The sequence below is a fragment of the Nuphar pumila genome, chromosome 8 (assembly GCF_984573655.1).
Source record: "Nuphar pumila chromosome 8, dmNupPumi1.hap1.1, whole genome shotgun sequence".
Taxonomy (NCBI): domain Eukaryota; kingdom Viridiplantae; phylum Streptophyta; class Magnoliopsida; order Nymphaeales; family Nymphaeaceae; genus Nuphar; species Nuphar pumila.
Genome location: NC_143256.1, coordinates 125,380,253 through 125,398,947, shown reverse-complemented (window position 1 = coordinate 125,398,947; position 18,695 = coordinate 125,380,253). Strand labels below are relative to the sequence as shown.

Genomic DNA, 18,695 nt, shown 5'->3' with positions numbered 1-18,695 from the left:
GACTCAGAGTTTTTCCTTTGGATTAAAAAAAAAAATTAGCCCTCATCTGTAAGATTTTTTCATAAGAAAAACAATGTCTTACTTGTTTATAATAATCTATATTTTTCAATATTTTATATTTCTGAGTTAATGAGTTAGGTTTACTCGACCCGACTCGGACTAAACCCTATAGGATGGTGATAAATAAGAAGACCAGATTAAAACTCTAGTCCGGACCTGAAGGTCCTATTAATACATGGACCCAGGTATAGTTCATAAAATTTTATATCAGACCCGGGCTCAACCCGAGTTTCGATTAAAACCTGCATGTTTTCAATGTAAAATTGATAAAAATATTATTTTACTAGATATGGTTCATGTATTTCTTATCGGGTCCAGGTATGGTGTCTCTTATATTAGACCGATTAAACTCGGGCCCGGACTCGATACCATACCCGAAAATCTGATCCAAGTCTGATTCTACTTGGGTCTGAATCCAATACGACCCGTTGACATCCGTATATTTATGTCTGCCCAAATTTTGAACCGCCCCACTGGGCTCCATTTCCCACCGAATTCACTCCATGGAAAACGAGGTCAGCATTCTGAAAGCCTTCGAGCTCCGCTACTCCGACCTTATTCTCCTATCATCATCATCATCATCATCATCATCATCATGTCCTTCCCTGGAGAGGCTCGAATTCATCTCCAGAACGATCATGGAAACCCTAGGACCCGGAGGCCACGGCCTGCTGGCGGTGACTGGGGTGCCGAACGCCGGCGAGAATTCGCAGAAGCTCCTCTCCTTTGCTCGTAAGCTTGCGCTCCTCGGCGATGATCGACGCCGCCGGATCCTCAAGGTACCTCCTGATACTCGACTCACCTCTTGATCTGGAATGTGATTCGAGCGAGAAGATCTGCATTGATGAAAATTAGGGTTTGGGACGGAGAGGCGTTTCTTTTTGTTTCGTTATTGGTCTAGACGTTGGAAAAAAGAAAGATCTAAACGCGATTTGAGCAACTCAAACGATTAGGATTTTCTTATTATGGAATTTAGGGCTCGATTGAGGAGATTTTCTTTCGTTTCTTCTTATTGGTAAATATGCTAGAGAGTACCAATTTCAATACGATTTTGGGGATTCCGAAAAATTGGGGATTGATTTGATGGAAAATAAGGTTGGGATGAAGAATTATTTGACGTTTCAAGGTTTTGGTGTATTTGATGAAAAACAGAGTAGGAATGGAGGAGAGTGGCCGTTGAAAAAGGAAAAGAAAAGAAAGAAACAAAGAAAGAGATTACCCGGAAAAGATGGTGGAATTACATATTTTCTTGAATATATGAGAATTCGATTGGTTTGATCACATCTCCATGGATTTAATTTGTTTTGGGTACTTGGTTTAGCTGCAGTTTATTAGAGCTTCTGATGCGTGATTTGGAAATTAGTTGGTGGCTTCTTTGAATAGGGAGCACTTCGAAAATGCTTGTGTTGCCTAGCTTGTTCAGCAGTGCTGCAACTTCTTTCCACCGTTTTTGTCTCAACAAGTTTATTGGGAAAGTGTACAATGCTGGAGTTTTGTTTCGGATTGATACTTGAAATCAACTCACAATGCCCTTTGCATCATTGGTCATGTTTGATTAGGATATATAAATCTCTTCATGAGAGTTAATAATATATTGCCTTATTTCTTTTATTTTGATAAAGGATTTAATCAAGCACCTCATATAGCTAAGTGGCACATGCCGTGTATTGCTTATTTAGGATTTTTTTCCTCAGCAAGATTCTGTGGATAAACGAATGTGTGATGTAGGGTATATCACAAGAATCCTGAAGTGAAAAGCTCAGAACAAATGGTTAAAATGCAAGGACTCAATTACATCCTAGGTTGTGCCAGAACCATATCTCAGTGAATCCACTGTCAATAGATGACCAAAATGTCAAGTACAGAGAAAAACTAATTGCTGAATGCCGTAGGCCAAACATTGTGCACATCTTCGAAACGAGTTAAAAACTTGGAATTTAAAGTAGGCGCAAGAGGAGGATTTTGATCAGCTTATATGTTAAAATTTTAAGCTTTACAAATGAGTATGTGGTGAAATTAACTTGTTAAGAGCAAATAAAACTATTTAGCTATCTAGAGCATCTCATTAGCTTGAAAAATTAATAAAAAGATCTTTCTTTATGAAAACACTCTATGTGGACGTTGAGCCTGGTTGAGATTTCTAGATATTGAAGAAACGAAAGAAATAGGGCGTTTGATTGAGACCAACGTTCAGAGCTTTGCAATTTTGTAATTTTTTGGTTGAGATACTGTTAAGGGGGAAGGTTTCATGTTTTCTCTAATTGGAATATTTCAGTTGCGCTTAAAATCGTTTGCTAGTGATAGCCAGTTTCTCTAATGTCAGACTTTCTTGCTTTCTTATTTTCCTTTGTTTGTGCATGTACATGTGTGCGAGTGTGGGGTTGGGTGTATTGATTTCTGCTCTATTATTACAAACCTTCTGTAAATCAATTGAGTCTGTAAAGGGAAGACTCAAACACCTTTTGGAATATTTTAAGGGCTTGCTGAGTTGAACCCAGTTGTAGGTATTAACAAATTGCCATAATTACCTGAATATTTTCAGTTTCGGATTAAAATACTTCAATTTTGTCTTTGTTAATGCTCCACTTTGCAAATTTCCAGGATCATGGACTGGGAACAGACGTTCCTTTGAAGAACCCAGAACGAAATGTCTCATCTTTCGCAATGCAGCTGAAGTATTCAAGTTTGAAATCGAGTTCTGAAGGTCCAAATACTGAGGATAAAGTTGGCCGGATCCCAACAGATTGTCCCGATGCAGTTAGCATGTCTGATTTTGAGGAGGACGAGTTTAAGATGCTAAGTGATGCTTTTAAGGAGTTAGGGTTTTGCATGATGGAGCTAGGACTTCTTTTAGCAAAAGTATGTGATGAGGCAATAGGGGGTAGTGAGCTTGAATGTAGCGTATTAGAATCTTGTTCAGCTAAAGGCCGTCTCATACATTACCATTCGAGCTGGGATAGGCTTATTTTGAAAGACACCGTGAAACCAAAATCATCTAGGCAAAAACCAAAGGTACTGAAACAAGAATATGACAATACTAGATGCCAATCTATAATGAATAGGGAGAACCAGAAATCTAATGAAAATATAACTAGATCCTGCGAGACTTCCATGTCCAGTTTGTGGCAACAGTGGCATTATGACTATGGGATTTTCACAGTACTAACAACACCAATTTTTTCGTTATCACATGAGAAGCTGGTGGAGGAAGGGGATGAGGTCAAGTTAGATGGTCATATATCTGAATGTTATCTTCTGGATGGACATACATGTCTGCAAATTCTTGATCCTGTAAGTAGAAAAATTCTTTTGGTGAGTGCTCCTCCTGAGAGTTTCATTATTCAGGTTGGAGAAGCAGCTGAGATACTATCTAATGGAAAGCTCTGCTCAACTATTCACTCTGTTTTCAGACCTGTGGAAAAGGAAAACCTAAGTAGAGAAACTTTTGTTGTCTTCCTTCAACCAGCATGGGGCAAGGCTCTTTCAGTCTCAGGGTTGCCCCATACAGCTGCAGTTAGAGTCAGTGAGGACTTGGCATTAAGAAATCATAGTTTTGAAAGTAGTACCCATGAAAATGAGTCAGGTCACAGCACCAATACAATTGGTAGAGAATTTAATAATTTAGCTTATGAGATCCAGAAAATGGTTCCGCCACTTTCAACTCGCCTGAAAGAAGGGATGACATTTGCAGAATTCTCACGTGCAACAACAAAGCAATATTATGGGGGCAAGGGATTTCAATCCAATAGATAGATCATATGCTGTATCATGCTTGCTCGAAATGGATCCTTGCTAATTTCGATTATGAATGAAGTGATGCAAGAGTTGCCATTTTTTTTTATATTCTTGAAATTACTCGTCCAGGAGACAATGAAAAGCAAGTTTTTTGTTCTGGCATATTGTTATCAAGCTCTTTCCATAACAAAAAGGAGTAGGAAAATAAAATGTTGCATTTTACACAGAAATGTCAGCAGCCAATTGACAGACATAGCCAGAGAGCAGACTAAAAGAATTTTACATGCAGTAGATAGGATCCAAATCATATGCCTTAAGATGTCTTTAAAATGTTATGTTGCATCTTCAGTAGCCTCCTCTCTGGCTCCCTACCTGTTGATACAGAACTGGCCTGTCAAGTTTCTGCATTGTTCCTTCTACTTTCACAAATAACACTTCCAAATCCCAACGATAATTCAGAGCTGGAGTTGGCTCCCCTTGCCATATGCCTGCAAACACCATCCCCACATTAGGTGATCATAGTAAATGCAAAAACTTGCAACAGTCTCTTAACATGTTTTAGGTATCTTTGTATACCATAGTTACCTCTGTGGCAACTGATGATGTGTAGTAATTGGTGTTTATGAGCACAGAACAGGTGGAACCACATTCGCTTTCCTTTAGAGACATTGCTGATCTATCGAGTTTGATTGCACCTGCATACTGATAGCTTTTGCAGGTAACTTGTGATGATGACCTTTGCATTTGAATTCCTCGAGGCACACTTCTACTGTCCATTGATGACCGCCTCCTAGACGATGCTCTGTCACATGAATCAGGTCTCTGCTTTGGTGCACTGTGTGACCGAGCCTTAGCTCTTGAAGACTCTGTGTTGGCCATGTAATTGGGGAAAAAGCTGCAGTCATTGGAAGTGGACTCTGAGTGTTCAGCTCTCGAAGCTCCAAATGAACCTCTACTTGTATATGGCCTAGACATTGCTGACAAATACTGTAGGGTGCTTTGTGTTCTCGTAAATGATGACTCCTCACGTTGTCCACTGCAAGCTCTTTTGCTGGCATCGGTCAATGCAGTTGAAGGAGCAGGTGATTGGGAGCAGTCCAATTTTGGAAGGGGCGGTAAGGACCTCCATTGTGTTGGGCATGTCTGCTCAGATCTTTTAGAATGTGCACCTGAATTACTTGTCTTAGACTTTGAGATACCCGTGCTTTCGCCCATGTCCATCTCAACAATTTTTATGTTTTCATCTGTGGTTCTGTCTGCATCCTAAATGGACAAAGAGAAACTGCACCTCAATTCAGAGTTATTTAACTAGGATTTGATCTCCCAAAAGGCTGCAGTACAGAATGATTTTGCATAGTTTTGTTGCTTACTAAACTGATGATTTATTCTTGTTGATAAATTCAGCAAACTCTGGGATTTTTATGTTAGTGTTGTTTCATTCTGTTTGTCTGATCTAGATGAATTTATAAGAAATAGCTTGCAATTTTTCCAAGACAGGAATGTTATGTATTGGAGAAATAGAAAGGCAAGAAGTGCTTACATATGCATGTCTGACTTGGTGTTCATGGTGCGATCTCCTGTGAGCTGATAATCGCTGAGCATTAGGCTGTGATTCTTCGACCATTCTAATCCTCTGAGCCCGGGCTCTCGCCTGAACTGTTACTAGAGCTTGCATACACCTGAGAGTAGCGGTGGCTTGCTTCCTCACCAGGTGACCTCTCACCAGTGCCTGCAACTTCACCAAGCCTTTGAGTGCTCGCAAGGCCTTTCTTGCCTGCACAAAGGAATGTGGTCAATGAGCAATTTTGAATTTACTGAAAGCACAATTGGGAGAGAGGAGCAAGAAAGAGGAAGGGAGAGCCACAACCAGATGGGAACGGAATGCAGCTTGGATCTTAATGGCAGCAATTTCTTCAGTTGCAGTCTCTTGGCGTTCCATGGCGGTAAGCCTGATAACAGCATCGGCAGCTGCTGATGCCACTGCAGCAACAGCAACTGCATGCTTCTTTTGTTCATTTTCAGATTCACAAAGGCATGTAATGGAGCCGGATGTGGTGGTGTCGGAATTGGCGGTGACAGAATTGTGTGAACTTGAATGCTTGTGGGCAGATCTCCCGAAGCTCCATCTGCGTTTCTCTTTTGGAGGTCGATTTGCGGTTGAAACAGATTTCTCTTCAGCTGAATAGAAAGTTTGGTTCGGCTTTTCCTTCTTTTCCTTATTACTCTCCTTGTCTTTCTCCTTTTTGTTACTGCCCAAGAAGCTTCTCAGCAATTTACCGGTTACTCCCATTGTTGTTGCTACTCTGAACCGGTGCAGAGTGATGGGCATATCTTATCAGGGGCGGCCATAGTGAGGCAAAAAGGAGAGAGAGAGAGAGAGAGGCTCCTTCTCTCTTCTTTTAGGAGTAACCTGTATCCATCTCTGTCTATACATCCATCTGGCTGTCTGCTCTCATTATCTTCTCTTTTTGTTTATATATTTTTGAGTTTCTCATTCATTGGCTTAACTCTGACGTCAAAGGGCAACTCGGTATATTTTATGTTGCTGTTTTCTTATTGCTGATGTGGTCACATTAGAGAGAGAGAGAGAGGTGTTAATGCTTACACGAGAGCCAGCATTGAAGATCACAAGAATTTATGCTGCTGCGTGCGGCAGAGAGAGAGAGAGAGAGAGAGAGGTTACTTCTTATCCAAGAGCCAGCTTTGAACAGTACAAGAATTTATGGAATGGACAGTGCCTGCCTTCAGCTTAGTGTCCTCGTTCTTCGTATTGACCGAACTGCCCATGCTTACTATTTTCATCTTACCAATCGTATTTTTTTTGTGGAGGATGTGAAGACTATTTTGCTTCCCACCTTGGCTCTTTGTCCCGATTGATAAAGATGATTCAGATCCGTGTTGTCAGTATCGGTATCGGCCCTGTATCGTTTGGCCAACTATTCAGGTGCATCGGCCTATACCAATACTCAAGTGAATCATTCTGAATGGGACAAAATATAGTTAAAAAATATTACATGTCAATAAGAATGCCACGTGTTAAATCCATTAAAATAATATTAAAAAATAAATTTAAGTATTTTTTATATTTATTAAAAAATAGCCTATTCAGGTTAGTATTGTATTGGTTTTCTGCTGATATGTACAGGCCGATACTAACAACACTGATTCAGGCACATTGTGAGATTATCAATGCCTCAAATTCTACCTCTTGTGCTATAGACAAAGGCACAGCGTGTTTAGAGAATTTCTTGGAAAAAACATGCTGTCTATTAATGGAAGCGGCACAAAACTAGTGTTGTCCTGCCTGAATCAGTTGATTATGGTTTCATTTCGAATCAGGTTCTGTTTGGGAGTCAAAGATGGGAGTGGAGATGCTATTTTATGAGGGTTTAATTAAATATCATCTACCTCTACAGGTGTTTGGGAACCTTGTTTTGGGAGATGAGAATGTTGTTAAGGGTGGAGAAGTGGGTGAAGCTGAAGGCCCAGGATCGAATCTCTCTGCTTGCCTATAAAAAAAAACTACAGCCTCAACTTCCATTTTCTCCATTCTCATCACTCTAATTTCCTCTACAATGCCAGCTCCCAAACAGAGCCTCAGTGAAAGAGACGACCCATGGAATCGGCTATAAGTTCTTCAAGTTTTTGAGGGTTTTTTTTTTTAAAGTTGGTTTTAAAAGACTAATTAAATTCGATTCGATTCAGATCAAATTTTAGTTTTTTTCTTAAACTCGATTCGGTTCAAAATCCGATTCTGACAACATTGCACAAAACTTTGCCCATTTTAGTAATTTGATGCATCAGCCGATTGATACATTTGTTGTCATGTAAAAGGGACAGGTCAGAGGCCATGTGAGATGGCGGGGTCGGTTTCAACACGTTTACGGGTGGGGTAACTCTGTTGCATTATTATTGGGCTTTAATTCATCATAATTTCGCGTGTAGACTGTAGGGTTATTATTCTTTCTTTATTGTTTTTCAAGCTAAGGTCATTCATTAGACTTACCCAGCCCCATCTCTCTCTCTCTCTCTCTCTCTGAAGGGGACAGATATTTGTTCATCAAAAAATAGCTATTATTATTATTATTTTATATATATATATATTATTATTATTATTATTATTATTATTATTATTATAGGCAAGCTGTGTGGGGTTAGGCATACCCCCACCAGAAAAAATAGTTATTTTCTTGAACTATGCTTAATTGTATATATAGTGTCCTCCATTGTGGCACATTCTCTAGTAGAAAGTCATGGTTGCAGGCTTTATTTGATCAATCTAACAAATGTGCACTGAATCATGTATTTTCTTGATTTTGTTTAATCAAGAAATAGCGATGCATTGTCGACCGATTTTAAAGCTCTTTAAATCGACGATCCAAAACATGTCATTAAATAAATCATGTAGATCATATCCATATGTTTAATAAAAAAAAGTCGAGAAAATGTTGAAAAAAGAGTGATTTCTACTAGACAGTACATGCTGTCGAGAAGAGCAAGCAATGGCATTCTGTCTGTGCAGATGTGTCCACGCACGTGTTGTATTCCTAATTTGTTAGGCTTGTAGTTTTTTTTTTCGTTTTTTAAATCAAATTTCGTGTATGGTTTGTTGTGTACAGTACAAAAAAGTAAAATGGTGAACACTCAAATCAATTAGGTTGTCTTTGAATATCACATATTTCACCCATAGATCCACGGACACACCAGTTCAGACATTCCATTCAAATAAAAGATCTCATATCTGAGGATTTGAGATCTTCAAAATGCAGTTAAATCTGCAGATTTCTGGTCTGATGGGGAGGGTCGGACCAGAAATCTTTGTATTTGAGATCCTCGGATCTCAAAGCCCGAGAACCCTCAAATCCTTGGATCTATATCCGTGGGGCCATAGTGACAAATATCGGCGATATTTTGAAAATATCATGAAAAATGTGATTATATTATGATATTTTTGATAAAACCTAAATATCACGTTTTTATGATATTTACGTTTTGATTGCAAGATTTAAAATAAAAAGAGACCCTTACTTGCTTTAAATTCATTTAAAATACATTGAACAACATTCTTTTCAAGTGAATGATTCTCAATAAACTATTTTTTAATTCATCTCTCTCATATTTGATGGTAATAACAAAAACACAAAACGAGTTTATCATCAGCAAGGCAGCTTTGGAAAGTGTTGACAATAGAAACCGGTTTCTTAAAATCTATCTTGGAAATTAAAAGCTTTAAATGCATTAAGAATGAAAGGTCATCTAAAGTGGAACGTGTAAATTAGACCCATATTTTGAAGTTTTAAATGATTTTATTTAGAAGTTTCAATTTTGGACAAGACCTTAATAAATCTATATCATTTTCTAAATTTTTTATTTGCCCATATTTATTAAATATTAATTAATTTATTTTGTAGCTAATAATTTCTTAAAAAACTAGAGATAAAAAAAAATTTAAATCTCACGAGAAAAATCTTGACGATAAGTTTTAAACTTTTGTTGGGGCTCAAGCACACACGGGTCAGGTTTGGTTTGGACCCAGGTAGAACCAGACCTGGCCCCAATTTTTTGGGTATGGATTAGGGTCCTGACCCAGGTATAATTGGAACCACCATAATAAAAATCATACCCGGGCCTGATAAGAACTACATGAACAAGACCCGGGCCATACCCGGTAATTGTGGGTCTTAATCAAAACAAGGGTAGGGCCCGGGTTTGGTATAAAATTTCACAAACTATGCCCGGATCCATGTATTAATCAGAGTTTCAGGTCAGGACCAGGGTCTTAATCATGTCTTATTATTTATCACCATACCCGGACACTATAGGGTTTGGTACGGTTCGGGTCTGGGTAAACCGACCCGTTGACACCCCTACTTAGAAGATCAATTTCTGTTTTTTTGGCCGCAGCATCGTGACTTTTGACCATTTCGAATTCAAAAGTACACGATATATTATGGTTATCATGGCCACTGTGATACCATCTTGCAGTGCAGTGCACTGCAGAGTGTCAGGAACCTACCTCATGGTCTTGAAATTTTACGGAAAGTTTTAATTGGCATTTAATCGGCTGCACAATTTCTCGTGATATTTTTTAAGTTTTATTTCTGCTGAATTTTTATCGAAAATATCATCCGATAAACACATGTAACAAAAGTTAAAACACAAATATCATGACATTTTGAATAATAGCAGGACATTTTAACCCTTAAACCATGTTTCAAACATCGGATTATCTTACTGTTATTTTTATAATATCATTGATGACTTATTGAAGGGGGATGTAGCTCAGATGGTAGAGCGCTCGCTTAGCATGCGAGAGGTACGGGGATCGATACCCCGCATCTCCATCCAAATGTTTTATTATATACTTTTTCAAATAAAAAAATCGTTAACAAAATATAACAGCATAACATTTTATTCTTATATATATTTTCCATTAAAAAATCATTGACAAAATTTAACAGAGGATCACAATTGGATCCAAAACATATATCATGTAATTTTTTTTAAAAAACAAAATGGTCTACCCCTTTAAGTAGGACCTGGATCGGGGTCTGGATCCAACTGTGTCGAACTAATTTGCAGCCTTATTAACAAACAACCAACTGGCCCAAATTCATCATTTAAATTTTTTTTTTGAGTTTACAAAAAACTGCAGTTCTTATCTGCTATTAACGAAAAACCACCCAGCTTATTAGTTATTACATTTTAAATTATTTGGTCTTAAAGGGGCCAAATTGGATAGCTGGTTGGTTAAGTAGCACGCAATAACAGGTCTCTGGTCCGAATCACACAAGGGTTATCTTTCAGCTTGCCTATGAAGAAAAGATGTTAAAATAACTCAGGTTGAAAAAAGAAAGATACTAAACTATCCTTAAAATTTGTTTATTCGACCAAAAACCATTAAATAATATATTTTGAACCTGAAGTTGTGATTGGCTCAATACTCCAACTCATCCAAGTTCATTTTTGGATGTTACATTAGATCCATTTATAGGGTTGTCTTGAGTCTAATGAAGACCAAATGTTTCTGAAGCACGACACCAATGAGGGTTTGGCTTGTTTGTTGTTAGTGTAAGTCACCATGTGTTGGGACGTTGCAAGTTCAAAACCCAATGGTATGTTGTGTAACTGGTGGGGTCTGCCTAACCCCAGCATCCCTTTAAAAACCAAAAAATGAAGCAAGATGCCTACAAGGGCTAAACTGACAGGATGTCACTAGTTTGAAACCCATGAGGCGTCTCATGCTGGAAGGTCGAAGTTGAGTGTGCCTTCTGGTGGGTAGGCGGACCTCAAGGCAGTGGCGGAGCCAGGGGTGGGCATGGGTGGGGCGGTCACCCACCCCAGAATTAGAAACTTAGTCGACTAGATCGAGTCAACTCGACTCAAAGCCTGAGAAAAAAAATTTCTTATCGGACTTAGGTCCGGTCCGGACCCAACCCGGATCCGAGAACCCAATAGGGTTAAGTGAGTAGGGCCGCGGGGAAGGGCTCACAATGCCTTTCCCTGCGTCGCCCTCCCCCTTCCTCCTCACCTCCCGTAACGGCCATCGTCAGCCATTGCATTACTCCATAAAAGAACACCCTTTGGGGTTTCCTTATTCAGACCCCCGAGGGGTTTTTTATCATCAGAGGGAAGGGGCGGAGCTCTGCGCCTGCTCCCTCTTCCCTCCCCTCTTGTTCCCTCTCCTCGCAACTCTCGTATCTCTCTGTCTTGTTGTGGCTTCTGATAGCCCCAGCGCCATCGGCTCCCTCTCGTCCTCTCTGTTTCCCCCTCTGTGATTTTCGACGAGCTAATCCCCCATGCCAACCCTACCGCCACGAGCACCGGTGCCTTCCGCAGGTAAACCCCGACTTCTGTTTTTCTTTTCTCATTCGAACGAGATCACCAGAGGATCGACAGAGGGTTGGTGTCCTCTGTCGGAGCCTTCTCCTTCCTCTGTGACCATTGTAGGTCCAACAGAGGGCAGATAGCCTCTGTCGGAGCCTCCCCCTTCTCATGGGGCAGTCGAAGGTCCGACAGAGGACCGGATGGCCTCTGTCAGAGCCTCCCCCTTTTTCTTCGGTGGTTGTCGGAGGGCCAGCAAGGCCCAACTGCCTTTGTCGGTCCCTCCCCACTCATCTGAGGACGGTGGGAGGGGAGGCTAGCAGAGGTCCAGACCACCTCTGTCAGGCCTCCCCCGTACCTTTGGTCTCTTCGGCAGGACGGGGGGGAGGGGCTAGATCTGCCCCTATCCTTGTGTCTGCCGGCAAGGGGCTTTGCCCCCTGTCCCTTTGTTCTTTCTGGCAGGACAAGGGGGGCTCCGCCTCTGTCCTCGTGCCTGCCGGCAGGGGGCTTTGCTCCCTGCCCCTTTTATCTTTTCGGCAGGACAGGGGGCCTCGTCCCTATCCTCGAGTCTGCCGGCAGAGGGCTTTGCCCCCTGCCCCTTTGATCTTTTTGGTAGGACAGAGGGATCCACCCCCTATGGTTTTGATTGTCGGCAAGGGTAAAACCCCTGTAGTCACAAGCTAATGCTTCTCTTATGTGATTTTCTTGAAACGTGCAAAACTTGGATAATTTTTTTATCTTTTTAATGATTTGGCATTACTTGCTAGATCTTGCGAACTGAAAATCGGGTTTGGACTTACTTGGCATTAATTCAGATGAGGTAAACTGATTATTTCATGTAAGAGGAAGATCTGGAGATCACATCGGGTTTGGACTTTGGAGAATTTTACGATACCTGCTGCCACCTTCCCTAGAATTTTACTTTCACTTGATGATTGAGAGCTTTAGATTCAGTTCATATTATGTTGTTGATACTCATTGCTTAATTACAAAACATAGTTTGATACCTAGCCTCATAGAAGATTGTCATTTTCATTTTTCTCGAACTTTTTTTGCAATGAGATTTGGCTCATAGAACATTGTCTTATTTGTTTTTTGTTGCATAAGAATGAATAAATTTATAATGAAAAGGTCAATCTTTAATAAATCTTCTGTAACTCCAGAAGGAGAACCAAGTTAGAAAATAAGCAAAACAGAAATTGATGAATCAGAGTTACCTGCAGACCCTGCACTTCGTTCTTCTATTTCTAGTTATTATCCTAATATCCAAGATAATGTTCGTAGAGCATATATGATCTGAAGTCCTTGTCAACCTCGAGATTGTACGTTTCAATTAAACCACTAAAAATGAAGATTCATTCCAGCTTGGTATGATGAGTATAAGAATTGGTTGGAGTATAGTACAAGTAAGCATAAAGCATATTGTTTGCAGTGTTATCTTTTCAGGACAAAAAATACATAGAAGATTAGTGCAGAGGCATTCATATCTAAAGGATTTGATAACTGGAAAGACAAGAAGATGTTTGATAAACATGTTGGAAGCTCTAACAGTTTTTACAATTCAGCACGAATGAAGTGTCAAAATTTGATGCAACAAAAACAACATATTGATGCTATACTTTATAAACAAAGTATTAGACGGAAAGATGAATATAGACTTCACCTTTAGGCAACTGTTAATGCAATCAGATACTTGTTAAGTCAAGGATTGACATTTCGAGGGCATGATAAAGCTGAAGAATCTCTTAATAGAGGAAATTTTATTGAGTTGTTGAAGTTATTTGCAAAGATCAATGATGACATAAATAAATTTGTATTGAAAAGTGCTCCAGAAAATAACAAATTGATATCTCCAGTTATACAAAAAGATATTGTCAAGGCTGATTCTATACAAACCACAAATACTATTATCATGGAACTTAGAGATACTTTTCTTTCTATTTTACTTGATGATTCTCATGATATATCAACTAAAGAACAAATGACAATTATTTTACGGATTGTTAATGAAAAAGGTCGAGTGGTTGAGCGATTTCTTACTCTTGTGCATGTTCTTAAAACAAGTTCTATGTCACTCAAACAAGCAGTTGAAGAAGCATTTTGTAAAAATAAATTAAGCATATCAAGATTGCATGGACAGGGTTATGATATAGCAAGTAATATGAAAGGGGAGTTTAATGGAATGAAAAGTCTTATATTACATGAAAATGCATCTACATATTATATTCATTATTTTGCACATCAACTTCAATTGGCATTAGTTGGTGTTGCTAAAAAAAATTCATTGTTTGATGTGTTTTTTAAAATATTAGGCAGGTTGTCAACTTTTTTCTCCACTTCATGCAAGAGATCTGAGCTTACTCGAGAAGCAGAATTTATGTGAATTGCTGAAGCACTTGCATTGAGTGAACTTGAAACAGGACAAGGATTAAATCAAGAAATAAGTTTCAAATGACCTGATGATACTCGATGGGGTTCTCATTACGATGCTTTGGTTAATTTACTCAGTATGTATTCTTCAGTTATTCAAGTGTTAGATTTTATTGCAGAAGATACATATTCAGGAAAAAGTTCAGATGCAATTATTTTATATCATCAGTTGCAAGATTTTGAATTTGTTTTTTGATTATATTTGATGTGTAAAGTTTTGAGAATAACTGATGACCTTTCACAAACACTTCAGCGAAAAGATTAAGACATTGTGAATGCTATGAGTTTAGTCACTACATCAAAATAGTGCCTTCAAGGTCTGAGAGATAATAGATGAGACTCTCTCATAAATAAAGTGTTCATATTTTGTAAGAGATTTGATATTCTGATTCTTGATCTAGGGGACTCATATACACCTCAAGGATGACCAAGATGTAAGGTTGAAAAGATCACCATATTGCATCATTATCGTATTGATGTGTTTTATGCTATTATTGATTTACAACTTCAAGAGTTGAATGATCGTTTCACTGAAGCAAATACAAAACTCCTCCTTTCAATGGCATGCTTGAATCTAAAGAATTCTTTTTTTGCTTTTGATAAAGATACGTTGATTCATCTTGCTGAGCTTTACCTTAAGGACTTTTCTAGAGTAAACATAATTAGACTTGAAAATCAATTGGATATATATATATATTGCAGAAATGCGAAACAGTAATCAGTTTTCAAGTTTAAAATCTTTAGCAGAGCTAGCAGAGATGAATGTAGCAACTCAAAAGCACTTTGTATTTTTTCATGTGTATCTATTGATTAAGTTTGCATTAAGTTTGCTAGTTGTAACAACAAGTGTTGAAAGAGCATTTTCAGCTATGAACAATATCAAAAGTCATCTACGTAATAGAATGAGAGATGAATGGATCAATGATGCTTTGGTTACTTACATAGAGAAGGAGACATTTGATACCATCAGTGATGATGCAATTATGAATTGTTTTCAAAATATGAAAAATAGAAGATGCCCGTTGTAAAATTTTCATGAATTTAGTTGTTTGTATTTCTTAGGTGAATAATATTTATTTTAGTTTAGAAGTATAATTTAAGGTTTTATCTTATTATGTTCATAAATTTAGTTGTTTGTGTTTGTAACAATTGTTATTTTAATTCAAAGGCTTATTTAAGTTTTATCTCTCCATGAACGATTGTTCCTCCAACGCAAAATTTTTGGCTCTGCCACTGGTCCGAATAAATGGATCGTCCTTCAAGACCATAGCATTGTCCCCGAGACCCGAAGTCTGCCCACCCAACGAAAAACTTCTGGCTCCGCCACTGCTTCTAGGGTTATAGTCATAATCACCATGGTTACTTATGCCTGTACCCTAAAACCCCACATAGTGATCATCTCTCTTCGATGAAATCATATTTCCATTCAAAGGACCCGACACAAAACCAACTCTAATTCAACCCAACATCATCACAATACCAAAACGCACCAATTTTACCCAATATACTGATCACCCAAATAACTGATTTTACGATCCAACCTATCGTCCCTCCAACAAACCACCCAACTCAAGTTACAACCAATAATGCCCCACCAGCTGCAGACCCACCCACAGCAATAGCTGACCAGCCTGCCTCAACTCATGACTCACCTGAACAAAACCAAAATCCGTCCAACCCAAATCCAAAGACGGATCTCATCAATGGGTTGGAATTTTCAAACCTAAAACCTTCTTAGCCACCAAACACCTGATACCCATTATTGCCGTATTAACAGAAATAATGCAAGACCATGAGCCCACCACATTCAAAGAAGCCATTAGGGACCCCAAGTGGGGTTCAGCCATGCCTGAAAAAATAAGTGCTCTTATGCGCGATAAGACAAGGACTCTTGTCCCTCCTCATCCATCCCAACATGTCATTGGTTGTAAATGGACCTACCGGATCAAAAGGAAAGCAGATAACACTCTCGAACAATACAATGATTGGCTGGTCACTAAGAGTTTCCAGTCCCAAAATTTTGAACTCAAGATAAGTCGATGTAGCATATCCAGGCCACCTCATGGGCTCATTCAAAGCCCCCTCATTAAGGAAAGATTTCGTCTTCCTTCCCATTTCTATCATCATTTTGAATTTTAACCTATATATCCATGTATATTATTTATGCTTACCATACAATGAAAACCGTGAGATAGTCTTTACACACACACAATTAGTGGCACTTATAAATGGTAATGGTGGTGGTAACAATGATGATGGTGCCCAATGGTGATGATAATAACGGTGGCAAAGGTGTAGGTGGTGCGAGTGATGGTGAATATGTGACGGTCCCTCACTGAATTGGTGGCCGTGAAAAAGTGGTGATGGTGAGGGGGAGAGATGTGCAGTGGATTTTTGCTTGTTGATTTGTCAAGACTACATACAAGAAAGTGAGGAAATTTTGGTACTAAGTTGATTTGTCAAGATTTGGTATCCAAAATATTTCTGGAAGGTTGTGAATCAGGTAGGATGGCATCTGGCCTAGGTCAGATCAGGATTTAGGAACAATTATACCAGTTCATATAAAAAAAAAAACATGACTTGAGTGAGATAATCTTTTAAACCATGTTCTTCTGTGAAAATTTTACAAGTAAAATTGACATGATACTAAGACGTAGTCTGGAAAAGGGCGGGCAGGCCTGACCCAAGGCTTGTTAAGGCCCTACCCAGATTCAGGCAACCAGAAGAATGACCAGAATACTGTCAGTTCGGGCTGCTTCTGTGTGGATTGAGCTGGGCCCTTTCGACATTTTATTTTAGCACTGACTGAGCCCCGGCCCAATTGCTGGTTCGGCTGGGTCAGATCGGATTCTTTTCAGGTTTGAGCTGTACCCGGTCCATTGTGGGCCACATACCCGACAGCCCATTGTGTACCCGGCCTGTTGCCCACTCTTAAGTTTGCATACCTAGACCCTAGAAGTACTTAAAATGGGTTAGAGACCATAAGAGCTTATCCAAATGAGATTTTTTTTTTTTTTGAAAGAATCCAAATAAGACTATTGAACCCCCAGTAAGAGGGTCATGCTAGTAAGAGGTCTATCTCTCTCTCTCATGATGAAGAAGAAAGAAAAGACATGAGAGATATTTGGGACCGGGGTGTCAACGGGTCAGACTCTCGCTGAAATGGGTAGGTCCAAACCCGGATCTGACTAAGTGACATGGGTATCGGATCCGAATTTGGGTCTGACTGTATTTTTCTTAAGAAAAATTATACCCAAATCCAATAAAAATTACATGAACCAGGCCCAGTCCATACTCTACCGGTAAAATAATATTTTTAAGTATTTTTACGTTAAAAAATGGTGGATCTTAATCAAAACTCAGGTCAGACCCAGATTTGGTATAAAATTCATAAACTATACTCGACCTATTTATTAATTGGACCTCACAAGTCTGACACGGATAGCTAATCAGACTCCTTTTTTTGTAACCAAACCCTAAACCTAAAGGATCTAGTACAAGTCAAGATCGGGTCCTAACTGATCCGTTGACATTCGTTTTTTTGGACTATTAATGAAATTGTCGGTGGTTGGGTTTTCTTAGTTGTTGCAACGAGCCTTCATTTTTTCCTTCTAATTAAAAAATAAGAAAAAAAGTTGAGAACATTAAAGCCGAAGACGAAGAAGAAGGTCAGATACACTGTTAGGGATTTAAAAAAAAAGAAAAAAGTATTCCAGCATTAAATAAAGCTTTATCCATTCGGCCACTTAAGGTCCGTTTGTTTGTCACGGAAAGTGGGTGCTTTTCGTGGGAAACGCATCGACGGGCGTGCATTTTCGTGGGACCCACTGTAACCAAACAAACAAAGGACTCTCTTTTCCCAAAGAAAGAGAGCCCAAAATACACGGAATACCCTTTTCAGCGGAAAGTGTTCCCGTGGCGGTAGCCCGATTCTCTTTCCGTGAAAAAGAAAGAGAGGAAGGTGGCGTGACACGCAAACAGACCCTAAGCAATTGTCTACCTTTTACTTTCCTCCAGAAACTCACTTTACTAAGAATGATCAAAGGTAGGCAATCTCAACTTAAGCCATCAATAGCTTTGACTGTACGAGGTAAAGATGCCATCGTTGATGCATAGAATATCTTTTTTTTATTAGGACATGAAACATATTTTTCTCAACAGACGTGGGACCAACATAAGATTTTGGGGTTTTCAAATATGATGGGCTCGTGCCCATGATCATGGTCAGACGATGTTCATTAATGTGGACTAATCCTTACCGTCCAGATCCATCAGTTGAACGGGTAGGATCAACATGAGATTCAATTATATCATATGTCCTCCCTGCTCCAGATGGGCCGCGCCCTGGTCCCTACACAAACACATTTGCCACATGGCCAGTGAGAAGAGATCCACGTGTCCTACCAATTAAGTACTTATTGAACCATTTTGGGGATACGTTTTGATAAGGATGATCCCGTAATTTCAACTTGGGAAGGTTGACAGTATCTGTTCATAATTCCCATGCGATACTGCCCCTGTTTGGCTACGCGGATCGGTGCTTTGAATTTCCATACCAAAACCCGTTTGCTTAACCACATACACATTCGTATATGGAGAGAGAGAGAGAGAGGCTTACATTCATTCACCAGCAACAACGTCAAAAG

At 39.3% G+C, this 18,695-nt stretch overlaps 2 protein-coding genes and 1 non-coding gene across 4 annotated transcripts; 2 read left to right on the top strand and 1 right to left on the bottom strand.

Annotated features, from left to right (window-relative positions):
• The first annotated feature begins 671 nt into the window (after window positions 1-671).
• Window positions 672-5,233, top strand: LOC149830623 (uncharacterized). The gene is made up of 2 exons (XM_090016647.1): window positions 672-839; window positions 2,662-5,233. The coding sequence occupies exons 1-2, from the start codon at window positions 699-701 to the stop codon at window positions 3,811-3,813; spliced, it is 1,293 nt and encodes a 430-aa protein (XP_089872773.1). The 5' UTR covers window positions 672-698; the 3' UTR covers window positions 3,814-5,233.
• Window positions 3,932-6,482, bottom strand: LOC149830622 (protein IQ-DOMAIN 19-like). 2 transcript variants are annotated; one of them, XM_090016645.1, is made up of 4 exons: window positions 5,663-6,482; window positions 5,336-5,569; window positions 4,372-5,058; window positions 3,932-4,283 (listed from the first exon to the last, which is right to left on the bottom strand). In XM_090016645.1, exons 1-4 carry the CDS (start codon window positions 6,122-6,124, stop codon window positions 4,251-4,253), a joined length of 1,416 nt encoding a protein of 471 aa, XP_089872771.1. In that variant the 5' UTR covers window positions 6,125-6,482; the 3' UTR covers window positions 3,932-4,250. The 2 variants fall into 2 exon arrangements, with proteins under 2 accessions (XP_089872771.1, XP_089872772.1); XM_090016646.1 differs by having other exon boundaries at window positions 4,381-5,058.
• A 3,584-nt stretch (window positions 6,483-10,066) lies between these two features.
• TRNAA-AGC (transfer RNA alanine (anticodon AGC)) lies at window positions 10,067-10,139 on the top strand. Its single transcript has one exon. It is a non-coding gene; the product is annotated as a tRNA-Ala (tRNA).
• The last annotated feature ends 8,556 nt before the right edge of the window (window positions 10,140-18,695 follow it).

What these genes read in the sequence shown, in the direction of transcription:
- LOC149830623 (XM_090016647.1), top strand. Translation starts at nt 699, where the DNA reads ATGGAAACCCTAGGACCCGGAGGCCACGGCCTGCTGGCGGTGACTGGG. An exon ending in GACGCCGCCGGATCCTCAAG is followed by an intron (nt 840 to 2,661) that starts GTACCTCCTGAT and finishes GCAAATTTCCAG; the next exon opens with GATCATGGACTGGGAACAGA.
- LOC149830622 (XM_090016645.1), bottom strand. Translation starts at nt 6,124, where the DNA reads ATGCCCATCACTCTGCACCGGTTCAGAGTAGCAACAACAATGGGAGTA. An exon ending in ACCAAGTCAGACATGCATAT is followed by an intron (nt 5,059 to 5,335) that starts GTAAGCACTTCT and finishes TTGTCCATTTAG; the next exon opens with GATGCAGACAGAACCACAGA. An exon ending in TTGCCACAGAGGTAACTATG is followed by an intron (nt 4,284 to 4,371) that starts GTATACAAAGAT and finishes TGGTGTTTGCAG; the next exon opens with GCATATGGCAAGGGGAGCCA.